We start from the raw sequence: 21,220 nt of genomic DNA on the forward strand, positions 1-21,220 counted from the left end.
ATATCAGAACAGACAGAGGTGAGGATAATGGATGGGATTTTCAAAAGCACTTTTGCTAATCTAACGCTGCTCCTGTTATCATTAATGGCAGGTGCAGAGCACTTGTGAGAATGCCTCACTCTGTGTGTGTGCATGTCTACATGGAGCAGGTATTCATTGCACTTTGACCCACGCGTAGACTGCGAGCTCTGGGAACGCTGAACGGGCTTTTTGTTCAGTCTCTGTGTAGGAGTAACCACATGAAATCATGTTGCCAGTGATGTTTTATGGCACTAAAATCTTCCAAGGACAGCACAGGTGTATCTCAACAGAATCCTAGTCCATGACATGTAAGCCATCGTAAGCACTGTGGCAATAATAACAGATCAGATTCTCATCCTATTTATATTACAGTAAATTCAAAGTAATGCCAATAACATTAAGGAAAGGACTTCTAATTCATACTGGTATAACTGGGATGAAACTGAAGCTTGCAGTCTGTAATGACAAACTATCTTGTTATAATTTACTGCTTCTTTGAAATAAAAAATACATTATCCTGACAACTCCAAATCTCATCCCACTTCAGGAGAGACCTACCTCTCAGGACAGTTTTGCTCTCCAAATACATTCATTTCTTGCCTCTTTGTTGAAATCGTCAGTAGGATGCTAGCTGTAAAGCTGGTTTCTCTCATATATAGAGCTTCCAGCAACCACACTGAGACCAACTACTCATTTTACATAGGCCTTTGAACAGCCATCACATGGTAACAATTTTCATTCACTATCAAACTGTCTTGCTTGAACTGATGAGTTGGAAGTGAAGGGCTCCATATCCCATTACCCCAGAACAAAAACATCCAGTTCCCTTATCTGATTTAAGGATCCATCTCTACTACATGCTAACAACTTATGTTTCTAAATGTGATGCTTCATCAAACCTCTTCTGAGCTTTTTTTGTATTTCCTTTCCTGTCACCGCTTTTTACTAAGCTGTTTGCAATGAACAGTGGCATCTCCAAATGAACTGGGGAAGGCTGCGGTGGCGGTGGGAGGGGTAGCACTGTCTGTGCATTTGATTATTTGACAGATATGCAAACCCTCATTTTACTGGAGTACGCTTGGCCAGCTTTTCTCATGTGTGCCCACTGCTATTATTGTTGTTATTACTAATTTAGTGGTGCTGAAAGTACATGTTTCATATCCTGAGAGTGTAAGGTCATCTGGTACTCTATGTCTGCATGGAATAAATGTGACAAAGTCCAAAAGAGACCAAACCTTCCCAGCAAAATCTCCCTTCTCATCTATCTAGCCAGAATCTTTAGTGGGTTGCATGTATAGATCTCTCTGTAGTCATGGTAGGTACCATGGCTTTCTTCGCTATTTTGTCCTGCTGAAAGTGACCTTGGTAGCTTTGGTATGAAGCAACGTGCCTGTGATTTGCACAGGGAACAGAACCAATGGACAAAAGTCATTTGTTTATTGACAGGGAAAAAAACACCTTTTGAGGCTCTGGAGTTATCTGAGTGGCTGAGATGTGAAATGGCATATCCCAGAATTAATCTTAAAGATGGATTTTTTAGGGTTCAATCTCATGTGTTTGTGTGTGTTTTCATATGTTACATATTAATGCATATTAATGTTACATATTAATGCATATTTGAGGTTCTTTATTGGTGCTTTAAGGGTACATGCCTTAGTCTATGCAGGCGTAAATTCACATTTCTCTGTTGTGTACATTGGAAAGAGTTCTTGCACTCTGAAGTCTGCAACACTCCGTGTTACCATAGCTCTAAAATCTTCCTTACCCTTCTGCAGATGGCCTGGTGGATTGCATGGACCCAGACTGCTGCTTGCAGCCACTGTGCCACATCAATGCGCTGTGCCTGGGCTCCCCGGACCCCCTGGATATCATCCAGGAGACGCAAGCCCCCATCTCCCAGCAGAGCTTGCATTCGTTCTACGATCGGATCAAGTTCCTGATCGGCAAGGACAGCACTCACGTCATCCCAGGAGACAATCCCTTCGAAGGAGGGTGAGTGAATTTTGGTTTTGATGCAGTAAGAGGTAAAGTGTGAGCCACTTGGCCATGGTAAGATGTGGATTGGCAGCAAGGTGCAGAACATGGAATCTATCTAAGGGAGGAGGTATATAAAGAATGTTGTGGCTGATGTAATTTTGCTGACTGTCTCCTCATCTGCAATGTCCTGCCAGCCAGCAAGACAAGATGCTTCTCTCCCAATGCACGTGGGCAGTTGCATCTTCCCTGCCTTCTCTTATTTCAAGGAGTGAAAGCCATCCATTCATCAGGACATTTTCCAGAAGTATCTACCAAACAACGATGGCAGAACTTCCATTGACAGAGCCAAAAGAGAGGGAAACTAAAATGATATTTACAATCTATACTATGACTGTTACAGACCTCAAAAGAGCTGAAGAAAATCTTGCAGTCTAGGAAGGAGGACTGGAGTGATTTCCAATGTAAACAATCAAGCTGATCATAGATTGGTTTTAGTACTGAGACATTCTTTATCACTGCAATCATTAGCAAGAATCAGGATCTGGCAAAGAAATCTTAATGCAGTTCACTTCTGTAACTGCATCTCAGCCACCTGTTTAAGTACATGCCTGGCTGTCGGGGCGGTCATCCCTTTAACATTGTCTTCTTACAGCAGGACACCATAGCACATACCCTGGGGTGTCAGAATCTTAGATCATTCAGTGTCTGCCCTGAACGTTGCCTTTCAGAAGTGATGACCCTGATCCGGGAGGTGGTTCTCAGCACTTAGGTTTGGACTCCGTTGAATTCCACCTGGTCATTAACTGCTTAATTTCAGCCTTCCCACACATAGCAGCGAATAGATTGGCACTGAAAATATGCAACCCTCGTGTTTATGTAGGTATTTATTTCAGCACTTGCATCCTAGCAGGCCTCTCAGGCCCTTCTGGGTCTGACCTAATGCTCTTCCATGCAGGGACATGGCCAGCGTCCCTTGGGTACCATCACCCATTGACGTGGTTTAGCCCCAGCCGGTAGCTAAGTGCCACGCGCCGCTCGCTCACTCCTCCCCCGGCGGGACGTGGAGGAGAACGGAAAAACAACGGCAAAGCCTCGAGGGTTGGGATAAGGGCAGTTTACTGGGACAGCAAGAGAGAGGGAAACAATCAACAACAGTGCTGATAACAGATATTCACAATGGGTGATAACAGAGAACAACTTACCGATCCGAGGACTGGATGCTCCACCCGTCCCGGAGCCACGCTGACATGCCGAACCCGCCCCTGCCCGACTAGCCCCCTTTTATGGTGAGCATGACGTCACATGGTATGGAATAGCCCCCGGCCAGCTTGGCTCACCTGTCCTGGCTCCTTGGGAAATTAACTCTATCCTTGCCAGAACCAGGACACCCATGCATTGCCATCTCCGGTGGTCTACAGGCTGACCTCAGACATGAACCACTTAGACGCACACCAGTGTCAGGGACTTGGCCTGATGTGATAGTTTCTCTGATTTGTCTTGCTGCCAAGCACTTCTGAGTCCAAGAAAGCTGACGACAGTGATTCAGATTAAGGCCGAACTCTCATTATGTTGCAAACCGTTGTACTTCGTCAGCATTGTGAAGATTGCAGGTTCTGGATACTGAACGGTCCAGGCTCTGCACTAAGTGTTAGCACAGTGAGTCCTCTGCTGTCAGTTGTTGTGATTTGTTACTGTAAAATCAGGACTCAGAATATAAAATAGATTATACTCACTATTTCATTTTTCTGATATATTTAGGGTTGCAATTCCTCAGCTGAGCTCACAGTCAGAAGCCTTTCCTCAGAGGACGCTGGTATCAGGTCCATGTGTATCTGTTCTGATAGGGACGGAGTTTTGTAGACACATGTCCGTGTTTAATGAACTTTTCCATACAACTAAAGGACTATAGGAGTCTTCATACATGTGTGATAAAAAAAAAAATAAAATTGCAACTTCTCTTTAGAGGCTGTTTGCATTCAGCAGCACACAGAGGTGGGGGGAAATAATGGGAATTTCTTATTTATACAGTGAATTTGTTTCTGGGAGTGCCAGCAGAAGACCAGTAGAAAGACTGTGTCATTTAGGGCCACATAAACTCCTACAGGAGTTACATAGATCTGATGGCAGATCTCTGTGTAGGAAGGAATTACTAACCATCTGTATACATCCTGCTAAAGAAAGATTCAGCATTCAAAAGGAACACCTGCTAGCAGAAATGTTTATCTGGCATATAGATTACTAGAGTGAGGGAATGCAAAGATTCAAATCAATAGGAAGGATTTTAATGATTGCTTTTCATTAACTACAGTGGAACTAATAAATGGGGCTCCTTGTTCCATTGAAGTTAACACGAAGAATTGTACAGAGAGAGAGATGATTTAAGAGGTTTCCAGTCTTAAAATATCTGCATAGGGTATGTATCACTAAATATGGTCTAGAGATACGTCACCTCAAGCTGTGATTGTATTGTATCTCTCAAGTTAAATATCTTGACTCATCACAAAAGCAGGTGCAAGTAACAGTGAAGGACCTCAACAGAAGGTATATTTTCCCCTGAGACAGCACCACAGCATACAGTCCGTGCTTATTACTCTTTGGGGATGTTAAAAGACATCGTACATTCCTGTGAGTTCTTAAAGAACCTATACATCTGGATAAACTCAACCGTTGCAAATGTTTTCTGCTTACTTGGCTTCTGTTTGTAGTTTGAATTCTCTGTTTTCATCACCTAGAAAGCTGAACCTTTAAACAGCACATTCCAATCAAATCTGTCATTATCTTGAACCCTTCGAGCCCCATGTTGGGCGCCAAATAGGACTGTCATGGTTTTACCCCAGCTGGCAGCTGAGCACCACGCAGCCGCTCACTCACTCCCCCCCATCAGTATGGGGGAGAGAATTGGAAGAGTTAAAGTGAGAAAACTCGTGGGTTGAGATAAAGACAGTTTAATAGGTAAAGCAAAAGCCACGTGCACAAGCAAAGCAAAGCAAGGAATTCATTCCCCACTTCCCATGGCAGGCAGGTGTTCAGCCATCTCCAGGAAAGCAGGGGTCTGTCACGCATAACAGTTACTTGGGAAGACAAACGCCATCACTCCAAACACCGCCGCCGCCCCCCTCTCTCTTCCCCCAAGCTCCTTATAAACTGAGCTTGATGTCATATGGTGTGGAATATCCCTTTGGTCAGTTTGGGTCACCTGTCCTGTCTGTGTCTCCTCCCAACTTCTCGTGCCCCCCCCAGCCATCCCGCTGGCAGGGCAGCACGAGAAGCAGAAAAGGCCTTGGCTCTGTGTAAACACTGCTCAACCATAGGTCCATAGAACAAAAACATCTCTATATTATCAACGCTGTCTCCAGCACAAATCCAAAACATATCCCCACACTAGCTACTATGAAGAAAATCAATCCTCTCAGCTGAAACCAGGACAGTCAGGAACCGACCTACTCCTCAGGACTTTACCAGGTCCTGGCTAGATCATTATCATCCGTGGGGGAACGGCAGCACGTTCGCATTCCTGTATGGCCTATGCAGATGTGGTAGCAGGGTGAAGGAGATGACTGAATATCTATGCAACGTATTTCCTGGGCTTCAGAAACACAGCTTAGCTACCCCTTAAGAGCGGAGAGGAGAGCAGTGCAGATCACCTAATGGATACAAATAAATGAATGCCTCGTGACAGCCTTTGAGTGAATTTATTATTGAATTACACTCCAGCTTTTTAAGAACAAGCTGAGCTGACAAGCTCTCTCACCACTGCAGAAGAAAAAGAAAGACAATGATAAATTACCATGATGGATAAAGGTAAAGACCTTGTCTCTACCAGAATACCAGCAATTATATATTATTCATGTTTGGGAAGAAAAAATAATCATTGCTCATATTGAAATGAGTGTTTATGATGATAAAGCAAGTAGCTAAATTAAATTCTGAATGCACAGAATGTCTTTTCACATCATTTTGATGAACAGATAACAAGTACTCTTCTGCTACTTGATCGTTCTTGTATTGATTTTGAAACCACTTACTCTTGCTGTTTGCTTTGTATTTTTAAGCCATTCTTAGTTGTCCATCACCATAAGGAGCAGCAAAAGATGCAGTGGTGTCAAGTTGTTGACTTTCAAGTAGGACACCTGATATATTTGTTCTCTCTTGAGGGACAGTGTCAGAAAATTGCAAGAACAGGCTAAAGCCCTGATCCACAGAATCTTTTATGTTAAGTGTTGGCATCAGATTAAAGTACCTCAGAAAGCCATGTGCAGAATTAGCATTTTTTGTAAAGAATATTTGAAAAGAAATCAGGTGGTTTTTAAGTAGGTGTGTTTTATACCCCTTCTTTTTGGGATAGGTTATGTATATATATATATTTGTTGCCAGCATTATTAACCCATCTCAATTACATGGGCAGCTAGAAATAACCAGCTGAGTTATAAAGACACATCAAAGAGCAGGATCTAGTATCAGCTGCAAAAGTAGTCCTTTATTGCCCTCAGGTCAGTAGTCTAAGTACAAAAAGTAGTAAGTTTTCACGGTTCAAAATTCTGATCAGAATTAAATTTGCACATTTTTTTCCCACTACTGAGTGACAAGGTACCTGTAAACGTCACTCCACCTCCCTGTGTCCCCTCTGTGTGCCAGGCTGTACAACGCACCTTACTGATCCAGCTGGGGAGGGTTGCACAAGCACTGTTAGATGTTAAGATAGACAGGCGTGCTATAAATGCGTGTGTGCACTATTTTACTATAAATAGGTAAATGGATGGGTTTATTGTCAGTTAAACTGCATCAATCCCAAACCTTATCAAAACCAAAACTCAGTATTGATGATGGCCAAAGAAGAAGTGAGAGAATGGGGGAGGATCAAAATAGCTTTCAAAACGTTTCAGTTGCCCCTCTGGTTCAGTTCTGAGTGATTTTGAAGAATATTGCAATGATATCATAGTGTCCTTGAAGGAAGACATTCAAAGCACCTTCTCTTTTCCTTTGACCCATTTCTTCCCACATCTGGAGGGCTGCAAGTTCACCCCAGCAGATCTTCCTGAGCTTCCTTCACCAGGAAACCAAAGTGCTATGTCTTTTCTGTACTTTTCCCTCAAGAAAAGTGTGATTTTGATACAGCGAAGTAAACAAGGTGCTTTTTTCCTAGCCAAAGACAAAGTTAGAAGTCAAAAAAACCCAAACTCATCAGGTATGCCTTTCTGCTGATGATTTCTCCCGAGTTGGCTGGTCCAGCCCATGGCTTTGGCCCAGCTCCAGCAGGATGCGGCTCTGTTGGGCTGGCAGTGAAATGCCGTGGGTTGGATGCACCCACTGAACTGTAGGCACCCCGGAGGGGATGCAGGAGTTCATGGAGCACAGCAGCTCCGTGGGTTAGGACAGCCTTGAGAGATAAACACTGCATCTGTTTAAGACTGTATCATAATATTAGACACCATCCAGCGTTCCTGAGATTGAGCACTCTTGGCACAGCACGCTACCTACGCTGATGAGAATAGGGTCATATTTTTCGATGTTTTAAACCAAGCTAACACAGCACCTCTTCAAACTCTCTCCTGCCCAGCATTACTGTCTTCCAAAGGCATCGTTCTGCTTTTGTTGCTTTCTGCTTAAATGAAGTAGTTACTAGCTACAAATCATAGCTTTTTGAAATATAGGAGCATAAGGAGGAATTTTCAAAGACTTAGTGTTTTTTATTTTGGTAATTATTCCTTTTAAGCATATGAAAGCATACTTTTAAAACTTACCTTTTCAGTGGACAGGGCTTATATATATATATGTCTTTTCAATGTTTGCCTTTTTCTTTTGATTTAAAATTATATAGTATGGCATTATTTCAGCTTAAAGTGATTTTGAGTTGAGCATGGCATTATTTCCATATAATTAACGGAATATATGCAGCTACTTACTTCCACTTTGTGGAATTTGTACCCACAAGACTCTATGAAAGCACAGTTCCAATCCATTTTTATGTTTCTTACCATAACATAGATAGTGTAAGCGTAATGTAATTATATTCCCCTTTCACCAGGGGCAGTAGAAGAATGTCCTTTGTGCAGTCATTAGAGAAACTGGGGTGCAGTTTTTAACAGATATTAAAAAACATTGGATATTTATTACCAAGCACAAACTCTTGAGTAGGATCTCCCTAGTGGGATTTGGGCATGCTTCCAGGATCAGGCAAGGCAGTTGGTATAAGTGCTGCACCATCCTGTACCTGGGATCAGAAGGTCTCAGGTGATACCTGTGTACCTTAGAGCTCTTGGAGTGTGCAGAAAGCAAAACACAAGCCTTCAAAACTCCCCAATCAGAAAAACAAAACTCCTAATGAGTTAAGTACCTCCTGGATTACACAGGTGCTGATGTGCACATTTGGTTTTAGGAGTCTGAACAACAGTAGAGGTGCTGATGTATTCTCTTGGATCTGGCGTGTAGATATTTGATTAATATTTATTCAATATTCAAGGTACATTCGTCTGAAAAAAGAGCATCCCACATGCCCATTGTTTTACATTACTTATTGATGGACACGTCTGGCATGATAACTATGAGCTGAGTCAGTAGCTCTATTGAATGTAACATCATCACTAGAAGCTGCATAGCCCATTCAATAAAGAGATTTCATAGAGTCACAGGATGGTTTGGGTTGGAAGGGACCTCAAAGCCCATCTAGTTCCAACCCCCTGCCATGGGCAGGGACACCCTCCACTAGACCAGGGTGCCCAAAGCCCCATCCAACCTGGCCTTCAACACTGCCAGGGAGCCAGGGGCAGCCACAGCTTCTTGGGGCAACCTGTGCCAGGGCCTCAGCACCCTCACAGGGAAGGATTTCTGCCTCACATCTCATCTCCATCTCCCCTCCTGCAGCTTCAGGCCATTCCCCCTTGTCTTGTCACTTCATGCCCTTGTCAACAGTCCCTCTCCAGCGTTGGAGGCCCTTTAGGTACTGGAAGACTACAATAAGGTCTCCCTGGAGCCTTCTCTTCTCCAGGCTGAACAAGCCCAACTCTCTCAGCCTGTCTCCATAACAGAGGTGCTCCAGCCGTTGGATCAACATCATGGCCTCCTCTGGACTCGCTCCAACAGGTCCATGTCCTTCTTGTTCTGGGGACCTCAAAGCTGGACGCAGTACTGCAGGTGGGGTCTCACCAGAGTGGAGTAGAGGGGGAGAATCCCCCGCCTTGACTTGCTGGTCACTCTGCTTTTGATGCAGCCCAGGACACAGTTGGCTTTCTGGGCTGCAAGTGCACATTGCTGGGTCATGTTGAGCTTCTCGCCCACCAACACCCTCAAGTCCTTCTCCTCAGGGCTGCACTCAATCCATTCTCTGCCCAGCCTATAGTCGTGCTTGGGATTGCCCCAACCCATGTGCAGGACCTTGTACTTGGCTTTGTTGAACTTCATGCAGTTTGCACGGTCCCACCTCTTCCGCCTGTCCAGGTCCCCCTGGACGGCATCCCTTCCCTCCAGTGTGTCGACCACACCACACAGCTTGGTGTCATCGGCAAACTTGCTGAGGGTGCACTCGATCCCACTGTCCATGTCGCCGACAAAGATGTTAAACAGCGCCGGTCCCAGTACTGATCCCTGAGGAACGCCACTTGTCACTGGTCTCCACTTGGACATTGGGTCATTGATCACAACTCTGAGTGTGACCATCCAGCCAATTCCTTATCCACCAAGTGGTCCATCCATCAAATCCACGTCTCTCCAGTTTAGAGACAAGGATGTTGTGCGGAACAGTGTCAAATGCCTTGCACAAGTCCAGGTAATTTGATTATTTCAGTACTGCATAAGGCTTCTTCAAAGAATATACCAGCTGACTGGTGCAATGATTCTCATGTGGGACCCTGACACCTTCATCCTGCAAAAAGCTGGAGCTTTCTGCCCCAATCTCTTTGCTGCCTCACCTCTGTGGAGATTTGTTGACCCCAGGCCAGACTGGGGAGCTTGAGCACCCCTCAGCCAGCTTAGTGTAAAATCTCCTTTCCCACTTTAAACTGCAGGGGTAACTGGTGTGAGCTGATCCTGTTGGCTTTGCACTGACGGGGTGAAGTTCTGCTTTGCCAGATGATGTTCGGGACAGTCGCCTCTAGCTGTTGGATGCTAACAGCTGAGTCCAAGTACAGTTTTGAACAATTTCAATGTATCTGGAAGAGTCTGTCCTTTGAGTGTGACATTTACTTGCTAAATTGGTTAAAACCTCCTACATAAAAAAGCAGTTTTAAAATCCCAGTCATAAAATCTTATATATTTTATTGAACCATTTTTTTTCCTAATTCCTTTGGATCATTACAAAGCTATCAGACAGCTTACATGTAGTTAAAGAACTTCCCCCGTGATCATCAGAAAGACAACTCATTTTATAATTGACCTGGTAATAATGTATTTTTTCTTCTGTCCTGCTCAGTTTTGCTTTCATGGTGCCTCAAATTCAATGGAAGGAATTTCTTTTATTTTGGGTCTTCTGCAGAGCTGAATATGTGGCCACAGCTTACAAAATAAATATCAGACGTAAAATACTATTATAATCCAGAACTGGTAAGTTCTGCATACATTTTTTGTGAAGACTTGACATGAATACATTATTCATCTCTGAAAGTTACTGCACCATAAAGTCTTTACCTCCCATAGAAATAATGGTTCTAGGATCACTTCTGAAAAATTATGAAATGAACATAATTCAGTATTAGGTGGAAAAATTATCTTGTACCTTATGAGCTACTGAACGCTTCACTTGGATTTTACAGACATAAAAAAATAGGAGTTCGATTCTGTTTCTTTGAGATCTCATGCAAAACAAGAGAGTGTTTCATTGGTTGTACTGGAGTAAAGGAGAGAATCATCAACTTTTAAAGCATTACTTAGTCAACCACGTTGTGAATAAAAGGATTCTTTACTGAAACTTCACCGTAAAGCAGAGCCCAACTTTATTATGTGCTGCATTTCCTATAAAACTCTGTTCTAAAATGCTTTCACTTAAATAGTGTAGTTGGAGCCAGTTTTATGATTTCAGAGACCAGCATCAGTGTCTTTTCCTCTGTATTTCCTATTTACTGAACAGCCTTCCTGTATCCCTTATCCTCCACCTTCCCATTTTAACTCAGCTGAGAAATCTTGGGATGTAAAAATAGTGAGTCAATGAGGCATAGAGACCCAAGATGTTTTGGATGGCAGTAGTGGCATCTCTTTCCAACAGTGGCCAGATTGCTTGGCAGATCAGAGAGGAAGATTGTGCTTTCATAAAGAGAAAAGACATGCATGGAGTAGGTGAGTAGGGTTCAAAAGTCGGGAGAAGTTTTCAAAGAATAAGGACCTGAGTCTTTCAGGAATGGAGCCAGCAGGGAATTGTTTTAGGAGGAATGATCATTCAATCATGGATTTTCTAGAAGTGGTAGGTAGTCCTCGAATGATGCTACATTTTGTTCCTGAACTATCATGCAATAAAGATTCCTTCTTTTCCTTTTGGAGAAGCTACAACTAACAGTCACTAATAGTGCTAACAAAGGTGATGCCAAAGGAGATTTTTAAGAACTATCGGTTTGTAAGTCTTCAAGGAGCAGAATGCAGGCAGACACATGTGGAGCTTGAGAAACTGGACAACAGCTGGTCACAAAACCAGTCCTGCTCATGAATACTAAAAATATCAGATGAAGACAACCCACTGTTTTGATACTGTAAGGTTAGACTCTAAAGAGACAACAGTAATATAAACCTGCATCTAGAGGTATTATTGTAAATCTTGATTAATAAGCGCTTTCCTCTGTACTTCAAATACCAACTTCATTAGCCACCTTTGTAAATGTGTTGCTTTTCCCCCTGTCCTTCATAAGACAATTTAAGCAATGGGTTTTCATCGAGGTATTTCATTCAATTGGCTTTACTGTATGTTTTGTAGAATTTCTAAAAGACTGTAGAAGGCTTCTTGCAAAAGGTTAACAGCTAAGGACCATACCCACATAAAGAATCATCAGCATCTCCTGACCCGTCAGTGGTGGGACCTTATAAACAGTTTCACCGAATAGGTTAAACAAGCAGAGCAGATACTGTTTCTTGCTGCAAACAACTTCAAATTGGCTTTTTTTATTGAGCCTGGTCTATAGCTCTTATAAATTTTGCTCTTCATCATCCACTCTTTTTCTCCTGGGTCTCCCACTCCATCAGCTGCTCAGGAAGTTGAGTGGCAGGATCTGTTGCAAACCACGTCTGTCAGTGCCACTTTAGCAAGTCCCTGTTTGGGACTTGGTCAAATGTCAGTGTGTTTAGTCCCTTTGTCAGATTGACACTGGCATTCTGGTGCTCCCTTTATTGGCAAGCTTTTTGGCTCATCTTAATTAGTGGTTTGTATCCCAGCTGCCCAAGATGTGCCAAACCCTTTCAGAAACTCACTTGTGCTATCCATGGTGGTGTGGGGGTCTTTCTGGATGACTACTCTTTAATTTTCATTTTTTCATATAAGTGTGCCTTTCTTGTTTAACAACTTCTTGATCTTTTCCATTCTTTTTCCTAACCTTAATTCCTTAATTCAGACGGCAGCTAAGATCAGTAGGGAGGTTTCAGGTTTAAGCTTCTTCTCCAGCTAAACTGAACTGAAGAAGCCAGGCAGGGATTGACTCAGTTCAAGAAAAGACTGCCAGGAGTTTCTTCTGCACAGTTAAGAGGCAGGTGGGCAGGGCTTTTTTACAGACAGCTTTTGAGGGAAATACCACCACAAGCAATGAACTTGAAAGTCTGTATGTTCTGCGGCTTCCTCTTCTCCCTTTGTCCTTCATCTGCCAGCTCAGGCATTTTCTCTGTGTCCGTGTGTTCAATCATGATGCCCTTAGCTTTTACCCGGCATTCTACCAATTTTCCTATCTATCCTAGTACCAGACTGCCCTGAAGTTGTTCAATGTGAGACAGGTGCCTTCAACCCAAAATGGATGAGGTACATTTTGCTGCATCCTGTGTTATTATCAAGCAAAAAGATCGCAGCGGCTAAAGCCGCAAGATTGCGTTTGTAACAAATAACTGTATTTATAGGCACTTATCAGCAAGGTGTCTGAGCGTGTCACAGATGAAGTGCCATGAGTATGTAAAAACCCCTATGCGAGGGATTAGCAGATTACCACAATTATCCTTCTAATGTCTCTGTAAGCAGGAGATGTGCCTTGATTGTTATTTTGCAGGTGGAGCACAAAGATGTACAGACTAGCTGACGTGACCAGTGTCACACAGAAAGTCTGTAGCAGAGGAAGAAATAGAACTGGGATCACCTAATTTCATTAATAAAGCTCTTCACAATGAGTAGAAACTTTCTAGATTTTCACTCTATGGTGTTCTGTTGAAGTTTCATCCAGAGCAGAAGGATAAATCCCATATATATCTATATATGTATACCAATAAAATGTGGAACTGGTAAGTTCAAAGAGATGAAGAGATTTATAGCAACAAATTAAAACATTTATTATGAATAACTTGGCTGAAGATGGCTAAGCAGTTATGATAGCCATCTCCACACATCTGAAACCTTTAAAAGCACAGGCACAATGAGTTACAGTGGAAATATTTTGAGGAGCTACAGAAATTCTTTGGGGCGAGATTTCCCATGGCACCTATCTGCAGTCAAGAAAAGAATATACATTTCTTGCAGCAAAAAGGGGTTTAGGATGCATGGAATTTTCTTTTCCCAATGAAAAATGTTTAGCAGAAGCAGTATTTTTGTCTATTTGCCAGTGCCAAGCACAGTGTCAGCAGAAAACATCTATGAATAAGAAATATTGGAAGGGCCAATGTCTAAGTTACAAGACATTGGATCAGAGTCAGTATTAAAGACAAATCTTAAATGTGCTCCCATAATGCGAAATGGCTTTTTGGGAATGTACTTTTCTGACTTCTGTTCTAAAGCTGGTTTTGTCTGCTTGAATTTTGTTGACAGCCTGTCAAATTTTATTTCTATATGAGCAATGGGAAAGTAAAAACATCGGTGCACCCCTGTTTGTTTTGCCACTGTGGCCCAGATCTTACCAGGAAGACTTAATTTAATTTTCTAGGGAATAAAGAATGACTTCACAAAGCGATGGTGTAAAATTGTCTGATACGCTATCTGGCATTCTAGATAGCATTTCGACAATGATTTGGTGTTTCAGGGAAGATTTTATGGACAAATTAAAAAAAAAAAAAAAGAAAGAAAGGAAAAATCTAATTAAAGAAGAAGAGAAAAAGCAGACTGCTGTTCATTGTAAAACAAGAATCTATACAGCTTGATATAAAAATTATGAAAGAAACAACAAAAAAAATCCACCAGAAAACAGAAGCAATAGGTGGAATCTGTTAGTAATTCAATGTGAAGATGAGGCTCCAGCTACGAGAAATTCAATTTCGTTCAACTGCAGAAAAAACTCTGAACTGGCAGGCCTAGACTAATGGAATAAATCTCTTCTATTAACATGAGAGATAATTTTATGTAAATATATTGGGAGACCTTCTAGCGGAGCTGAGCGTCTTAGCAGTACCACTTAACTTGTTTGTAGTGTAATTGCATTTAGACCAAGGTCTTCTGAAGGAAATGGCTGACTAAATTAGCATTAACCATGTTCCTGGGGGGCTCGGTGTGTTGTGGGTAGTCGATCTTGCCTCCAGAAAGGACACGTTGACACTAGAGAAGCCAGCTGCTTCCAACCTACTGTATTAACTGTTTTTCCCACGCGGGGCAAGTTTTGTCACCCAGGGAAAGAGAAGATTTGAGGCTCTAATCAGGCAGAGTCTGGGCTTTGGTTTTCCTCCAGTTTCTATCCCTCCTGCTTTTAACTGAATTCAGATTTGTGCGTGTTGCTCCAGCTTCTTTTTATCACTGTGGTTTGGGAAAGATGTCCCCTTTGTGGGAACATCTTTCCGTATAGCATGCAAATAAAGCGATTGTTATAGTCCTCGGGAGGATGGTGGATGCAGCTGGGCTTGCTGACGAGTTGCTTCTCCGAGAAGAGATGCCAACGTCGTCCGAGTTAGTCAGCACGTAAGATGTGCTAACGGAGTTGGAGTGCCGTGCTGTCAAGCATTGTCGAGAATGGGAAGCGATTCTCTTCTTGGAAGGTGGGAGTTCAAATGCATTTGCTAGGGCTGCCAAGGCAAGAGGAAGCTCTTTGTTTGTCCATGTTGTGCTGGTGCTTGTTTTTGAAGAAATAGTTGTCAGTGATATGTAATGGACCAGATGCTTGCTGATGTAAAGCACATCCCCCCGTTAACATGAGCTGAGGACCTAGGCCAATGTGCTCGCAATATTACTTAGAAGTTTGCAACTGCTTGGACATGTGTTTTGTGTAGGACAGCAAGAGAGACACCTGCAACATGTTGTATTTTTTCCTTTGCTTGCTTTTAACTCTTGGACGGAAGAAACAACAGGTGGAAGTGTTCTTTTTGGTTTCACAAAAATGTATGATCTTGTCTCTCAAGTATTTTAAAACATTCATAGTCCCAGTGTTGGCTTGAGTATGTTATCATTAATTCAGAATATCGAGTCCCTCATGCTTATGTCTTAGTCTTCAAGCAACGGTCTGTAGTCTTGCTTTTCACAAAATGTGCAGTCATTTGATGAGAAGCTGAGAGAATACAGTTTCAAACCCTTCCTCAGATCTCTCTGAAGGCTGGAAAAGGAGATGGGGCAGGACGGAGGGGATCATGGAAAAATCTGGGAAGAGGAGGCCTAGCTTCTGCTCTTAGCTCATGGATGTGATTAGGCATACTCCCTTTGTGCAAAAACGCACTATAGTTGGTGACCTGTTGGCTTTAGTGAGGTTATTCCAAGCATTGACATTTTTCCAAGCATATTCCATGGCATTGTGATCCTTTAAGTTATGCTTTGCCTGCCTGTTAGAGAGTGACACACATATTCCTGTATTGGAATATTATTTTGAATTTGTTTTATATAGGAAACTGAGTTAGAGCCTTCTATGGGAGAAGCAATAGAAGCATGAAGAATATTATTAGCTCCAAGTCTTTCCCAATATTACTCCTAACAAGTCAGTGATGATATATCAGAGGAAACTCAGTGACAGAAAAATCATTTCCATTATCTCATTTTCCTGTGGCCTATTCCAAAATTGTATATGAATCCGGTTACGTTTTAGATTGCCGACACATTCTGGTAACGCTTCGAGAATTTCTGTTAATATTGGAGCTCTCCATTTACATCAGTAGTAGTTTGTTTAAGACTCCCTGACAAATAGTCTGTTTTCCATACTGTGGAATATACAACTGGTGCAGCCCTTATTAAATAGAAAATATACTTTATCTCCTTGCATTATACAATATCAGATTTTTAGGTGGACTGTAAGAAAATAACTTGATCTTTCCCTGATGATCCGTGTTTATGAAATCATCTTTACAAAACATTGCAGATATCATCCTTTGTCTCAGTGAACCGGTAAAGCGACATTTCTCAGTTGAAGTGGGTAGATAGCAAGTGCAGCTGGGATGATTTACTCTAGCTGAGATCTGGTCCTGCACCTGTAGAAACCTTGGCTTTCAATCTCTGCTCTCCAGCAGGACAGCAGTTAGGAAAATCACTCACTGGGTCACGTAAGCACACTGACACCACAATTTGCTGTTGCTGCTCAGAAAAATAGTTACCTTCAGCCAAAAATTGGGTTCAGACACTCTCACGGACATGTGATGCTTTGTCTTTGTAGGAAGCTCCTAAGGTAGCAATGTAGTAATGACTTAGAGGTCTGGAAAAAGACTTTGGAATAAGAACCTAGAAAATCTGTCTTTGGCTTTCCTGCAGATTTGCTGACTGACCTTGGACAACTGAAAATCACTCTGTGCTTTATTTCCTTTCTCTGTAAAATACCTATCTTGCAGTATTAATCAATGTTTGTAAAGACCCTTGAAATCCTTAGATAAAAGAGCACATTACAGAGCATAGAGTAATTGGAATAGAAGTAGCCTATAAAATAGTGCAATCTACCAAACTTGGGAAGAAAAAGCCCGTCCTGTTATCGTGCTCAGTTTCCCAAGCACTTTGTAGGGAAGCTATCTGAACCTCGCAAATTATCTGTCATGGTTTCCCAAGCATGGAAGAAATGAGCCATCAAGCTTTGCTCAGGGTACTTCTGTGGCTTTTGTGCCTTAAATACGTCCATGAAGTGCTTGGTAGGTTTCTGTCGTCTTTGATTCTAAAATGTGCTTTGCCCTTAATTAGGGCAATATTGTCAAGACACTGTGAAACTGGGTTATAGCGAATCCCAATGTGATGATGCAAACCCTACAGAAGTCCATAGTTAATGAAGCAGTTGCTTTTCAAAAATAGGATAAAGGTAAACCTCATTTTAGGTATCAAATGTTCTTACGCTACTCCTGAGAAGGTCTTCAAGAGCAGCATCCCACCATCAAGACACACGGCATGTCCTCCAGCTTTCCAGGACATGAGGACCTGGGCTTTCTAATCCATGGGATTCCCAGCCACAGAAGTAGAGGAAAAACCTGAATTTGTCAAAAGACGTACTAATTCTTATCATTTTTCTCCTTCTTGCAGACATGCATGTGTGATTCGAGGCCAGGTGATGACAGCAGATGGGACCCCTCTAGTTGGAGTGAACATCAGCTTTGTCAACAATCCTCTTTTTGGATACACAATCAGCAGACAAGACGGCAGGTAGGATGCCTTTGTAGCATTTACACTGTTCAAGCAGCAGTTACAGCATTATTACCATCAACACTAAAGAGAAACGCCTTCCAAGAGCACGATTATTGTTGATGCATTTTGAAGAAGCTGATGCGTTATTGTTTGTTGTTTTGGGGCTACATCTGGCTGGCGACCGGTCACCAGCAGTGTTCCTCAGGATCCAATTCTAGGGCCAGTCCTGTTCAATATATTTATCAACAATCTGGATGCAGGAGTTGAATGCACCATTAGCAAGTTCGCTGGTGATGATACCAAACTGGGAGGTGCTGTTGACTCTCTTGAAGGACAGGAGGCCTCGCAGAGGGATCTAGATAGATTGGAGCATTGGGCTATGATTAATGGGATGAAATTTAACAAGTCCAAATGCCAGATTCTGCACCTAGGAAGGAGTAACACCAGGTACAAGTATAAAGTGGGAGAGGAGTGGCTGGAGAGCATCCCTGCAGAAAGGGACCTGGGGGTGCTGGTCGACAGCAGGCTCAGTACGAGTCAGCAGTGTGTCCTGGCAGCCAAGAGGGCAAACCAGATCCTGGGGGCATCAAACGCAGTATGACCAGATGGTCAAAGTGGTGATTATCCCGCTGTGTTCAGCGTTGGTGCGGCCTCACCTGGAGTACTGTGTGCAGTTCTGGGGCCCTCAGTTTAAGAAGGATGTGAAGGTCCTTGAGTGTGTCTGGAGGAGGGCAACAAAGCTGGTGACAGGGCTGGAAGGCATGTCATGTGAGGAGCGGCTAAGGACTTTGGGGTTGTCTAGTTTGGAGCAAAGGAGGCTGAGGGGTGACCTCATTGCTCCCTACAGCTTCCTGAGGAGGGGACGTGGGGAGGGAGGTGCTGAGCTCTTCTCCCTGGGATCCAGTGACAGGACATGTGGGAACGGTTCAAAGCTGCGCCAGGGGAGGTTCAGACTGGACGTGAGGAAGCATTTCTTTACCGAGGGGGTGGTCAAACACTGGAACAGGCTTCCTAGAGAGGTGGTCGATGCCCCAAGCCTGTCAGTGTTTAACAGGCATTTGGACGATGCCTTTAACAACAGGTTTTAAATTGGTCAGCCCTGAATTGGTCAGGCAGTTGGACTAGATGATCATTGTAGGTCCCTTCCAACTGAACTATTCTATTCTATTCTATTCTTATTATTTATTATTATTAACTTTGTGATATCACCTGGAATCTTTAGCCAACAGTTGGGCAATGCACTGCTCATGCACCTGAAGGAAAGATGTCTCTTGCTCCCAACAGCTCTAGTCTGGCTAATTCACGTTGGAATGATTAGGAAGAAGTCATTAAGATTATGGTTGTGTTAGAGGCAAGTGCTTAAAATCTGAGCAGTCATGTTCAACCAAAACAAAAGCATTGCAAATTGGGAAACTCTTTCATCTTATCTTTTGTCTGTTAGTGCTAATTGGCTCCCGTTCTTTTAAGAACAAAAATGAAACATAAGAGGTTCCAGCTGCACATGCTCTATGTATTGACTACTAACCGCTAGCACTTGGGAGAGGATTTGTAGATTTAGCACCTCTCCAATCCACGACTTTCATGAAAGGTTTGACTTGGCCAGAGAAGCTGATCGAATTATAATGAAAGAGAGGAACATGTGCTAGCAACATGTGCTTAACGCTGCCTCGTTCGTGCTCAGGGGGGTTTGCACCTGCTCGAACACTGATGGTGACTACGAGGCTCTCTGAGTGATGTTCTACCTCTTGGACAACATGACAATAAAATCTGGATAATAAAGAGGCATCCCGGGAAAACTAGTGGTCTCCTTTGGAAAAGGATGCCCGTAGCTTCGGCTACTGCAAAAAGGGGGAAGTCTTGCACATTTATGCTATGAGTATCTCTGTCAGCCTTACTGAACCTACTTTGCCTGACAGTGAGATCCGAACTGCGCTCTCAAGATCAGATTGCTGGGTATAGACCAGCACAAAATCTGTGTCTATTAGAACAGATAAATACACCTGCAAAATTCCTGGGCAATAATGCCTGCTATAACCCTTTCTTTCATGTTTCCTTGTCCTGTATACAATACCAAACTACTGTGTGTAATCTTTCATTTAGATTACAAGTCCTTCGAGGAAGGGACCATCTCTTTGCTTTACAATTGTGCTGTACCTAACACAGGGGGCCTTGTCTTAAACTGCACCTCTAGGCAGCAAACGTTACCAGTAACCCAAACAGGACCAGAGCACGGCGGTGAGCGTTGCTATCCAAGCTCCAGACCTTTTCAATATTTGAGTAACTATTTCTTTCCAATTCCTGGGTGGTGAAAAGGAACTCCTCTCTGCTATAAGCCTTCTTCTGCTGGCAGTTCAAGCCAGGGATGTTGCTTTCACACCACGTCCTGCCCAACCTCCAGCTGAGCAGGGGACCCAGGGCAGAATCCAATGCAGCTGGAGCATCAATATGCTCCACCAATCTTCAGTGGGCTGCTGGTTCCTCAGGGCTGGCTGCCAGCCTCCAGAAATTAAATTAGTTTCAAGGAGCTCAGTGCTGCAGTTTGCTGACTCAGCCCCCCCGGCAGATACTCCGCTCCAAATAATAAAAATGACAGAAATCAGCTGTATCAGACAAGGGAATCTGTGACCAAGTGGGATTCGTCCTGAAGCTGGGATTTCTGTCGGCAGCTGCTGGCGGTCAGCGTAACCCCAGACTGCGTGGTGTCAGCTCTTCTGATTTCATTTTCTTCGCCTTCCCCTCAAACCAATCTGCTTCTGCAGTCTGCTTCTGCAGAAACCTCCTGCAAGTCTGGTGCACAAGTGACATTCAGTAAATTGTCCCGTTGCAGTGCTGAGTCTCTTGAAGCATAAAAATACCTTCCAAAATTGTCTAGAGGCATACATGCAGATATTTTCTCAAACGAACGGGCACAGCAGTGCATCTGTGCACTCTGGAGGTAATAAATGGAGAAGTGAAAGCCTTTCTCTTAAAGAACACCAAAATCCAGCGACTTCCTCAGTGGTGAGGTCTTCTAAAAATTCCCTTGAAGTCTTTAGGAGCATTCAGACTACAATGATCAGGACATAAAATGATGCCAGACATCCCTTATTTCTAATCCTAGTTTCGCTGCTGATCTAGCGGGTACCATCAGGTGCATCTCTTAACGTTCCTATGCCAGCCAACTGACCTGTGAAAGGGAGATAATATTTACTTGCCTTCCTCACTGATTGTTACAGCATTTATTAAATACTATGTGTAAAGCACTTTCAAAAACACATAAAGAATTAGTGCTATTACAATTTCTGTTCTGTGTTTTCATGGTTTTCAGTAATTTTCTGAATAGAGCACGACTCGTTTCTCATCAGCTTTTCCCCAGTGCAGTTTTCATGTTTTAAGAACTGGATGCTCTTAAGCAAAAAGTAGTTTCTCCTGAACTACAGTAGCAGACTGCGTGCGTTCCCAGTCCATAGCAGTACACAGTCATATGAGGTCATCTGGACCATCTCTGGTGTCACCCTGGTTTGGAGGAAAAATGGGAGCGCGCATGCAAGCAGTTACCTTCTTCCAGGGGTTATGAGATAACTGCATAGAACTCACCAGCTTTATTATTTGACATATTCACCACAGGAATATCTG

General features: G+C 43.0%; 1 protein-coding gene across 7 annotated transcripts in view; it reads left to right on the forward strand.

Annotated features, from left to right (window-relative positions):
• The window catches only part of TENM4 (teneurin transmembrane protein 4), a 610,330-nt gene that overhangs the window by 510,313 nt on the left and 78,797 nt on the right, over positions 1–21,220 (forward strand). For all 7 annotated transcript variants that reach the window (XM_075742510.1, XM_075742514.1, XM_075742513.1 and 4 more), the window contains 2 exons: positions 1,797–2,013; positions 17,504–17,623. In XM_075742510.1, coding sequence (XP_075598625.1) covers positions 1,797–2,013; positions 17,504–17,623 — 337 coding nt within the window. The remainder of the gene's footprint in view (positions 1–1,796; positions 2,014–17,503; positions 17,624–21,220) is intronic.

The sequence above is a fragment of the Balearica regulorum genome, chromosome 1, assembly GCF_011004875.1.
Source record: "Balearica regulorum gibbericeps isolate bBalReg1 chromosome 1, bBalReg1.pri, whole genome shotgun sequence".
Lineage (NCBI taxonomy): Eukaryota > Metazoa > Chordata > Aves > Gruiformes > Gruidae > Balearica > Balearica regulorum.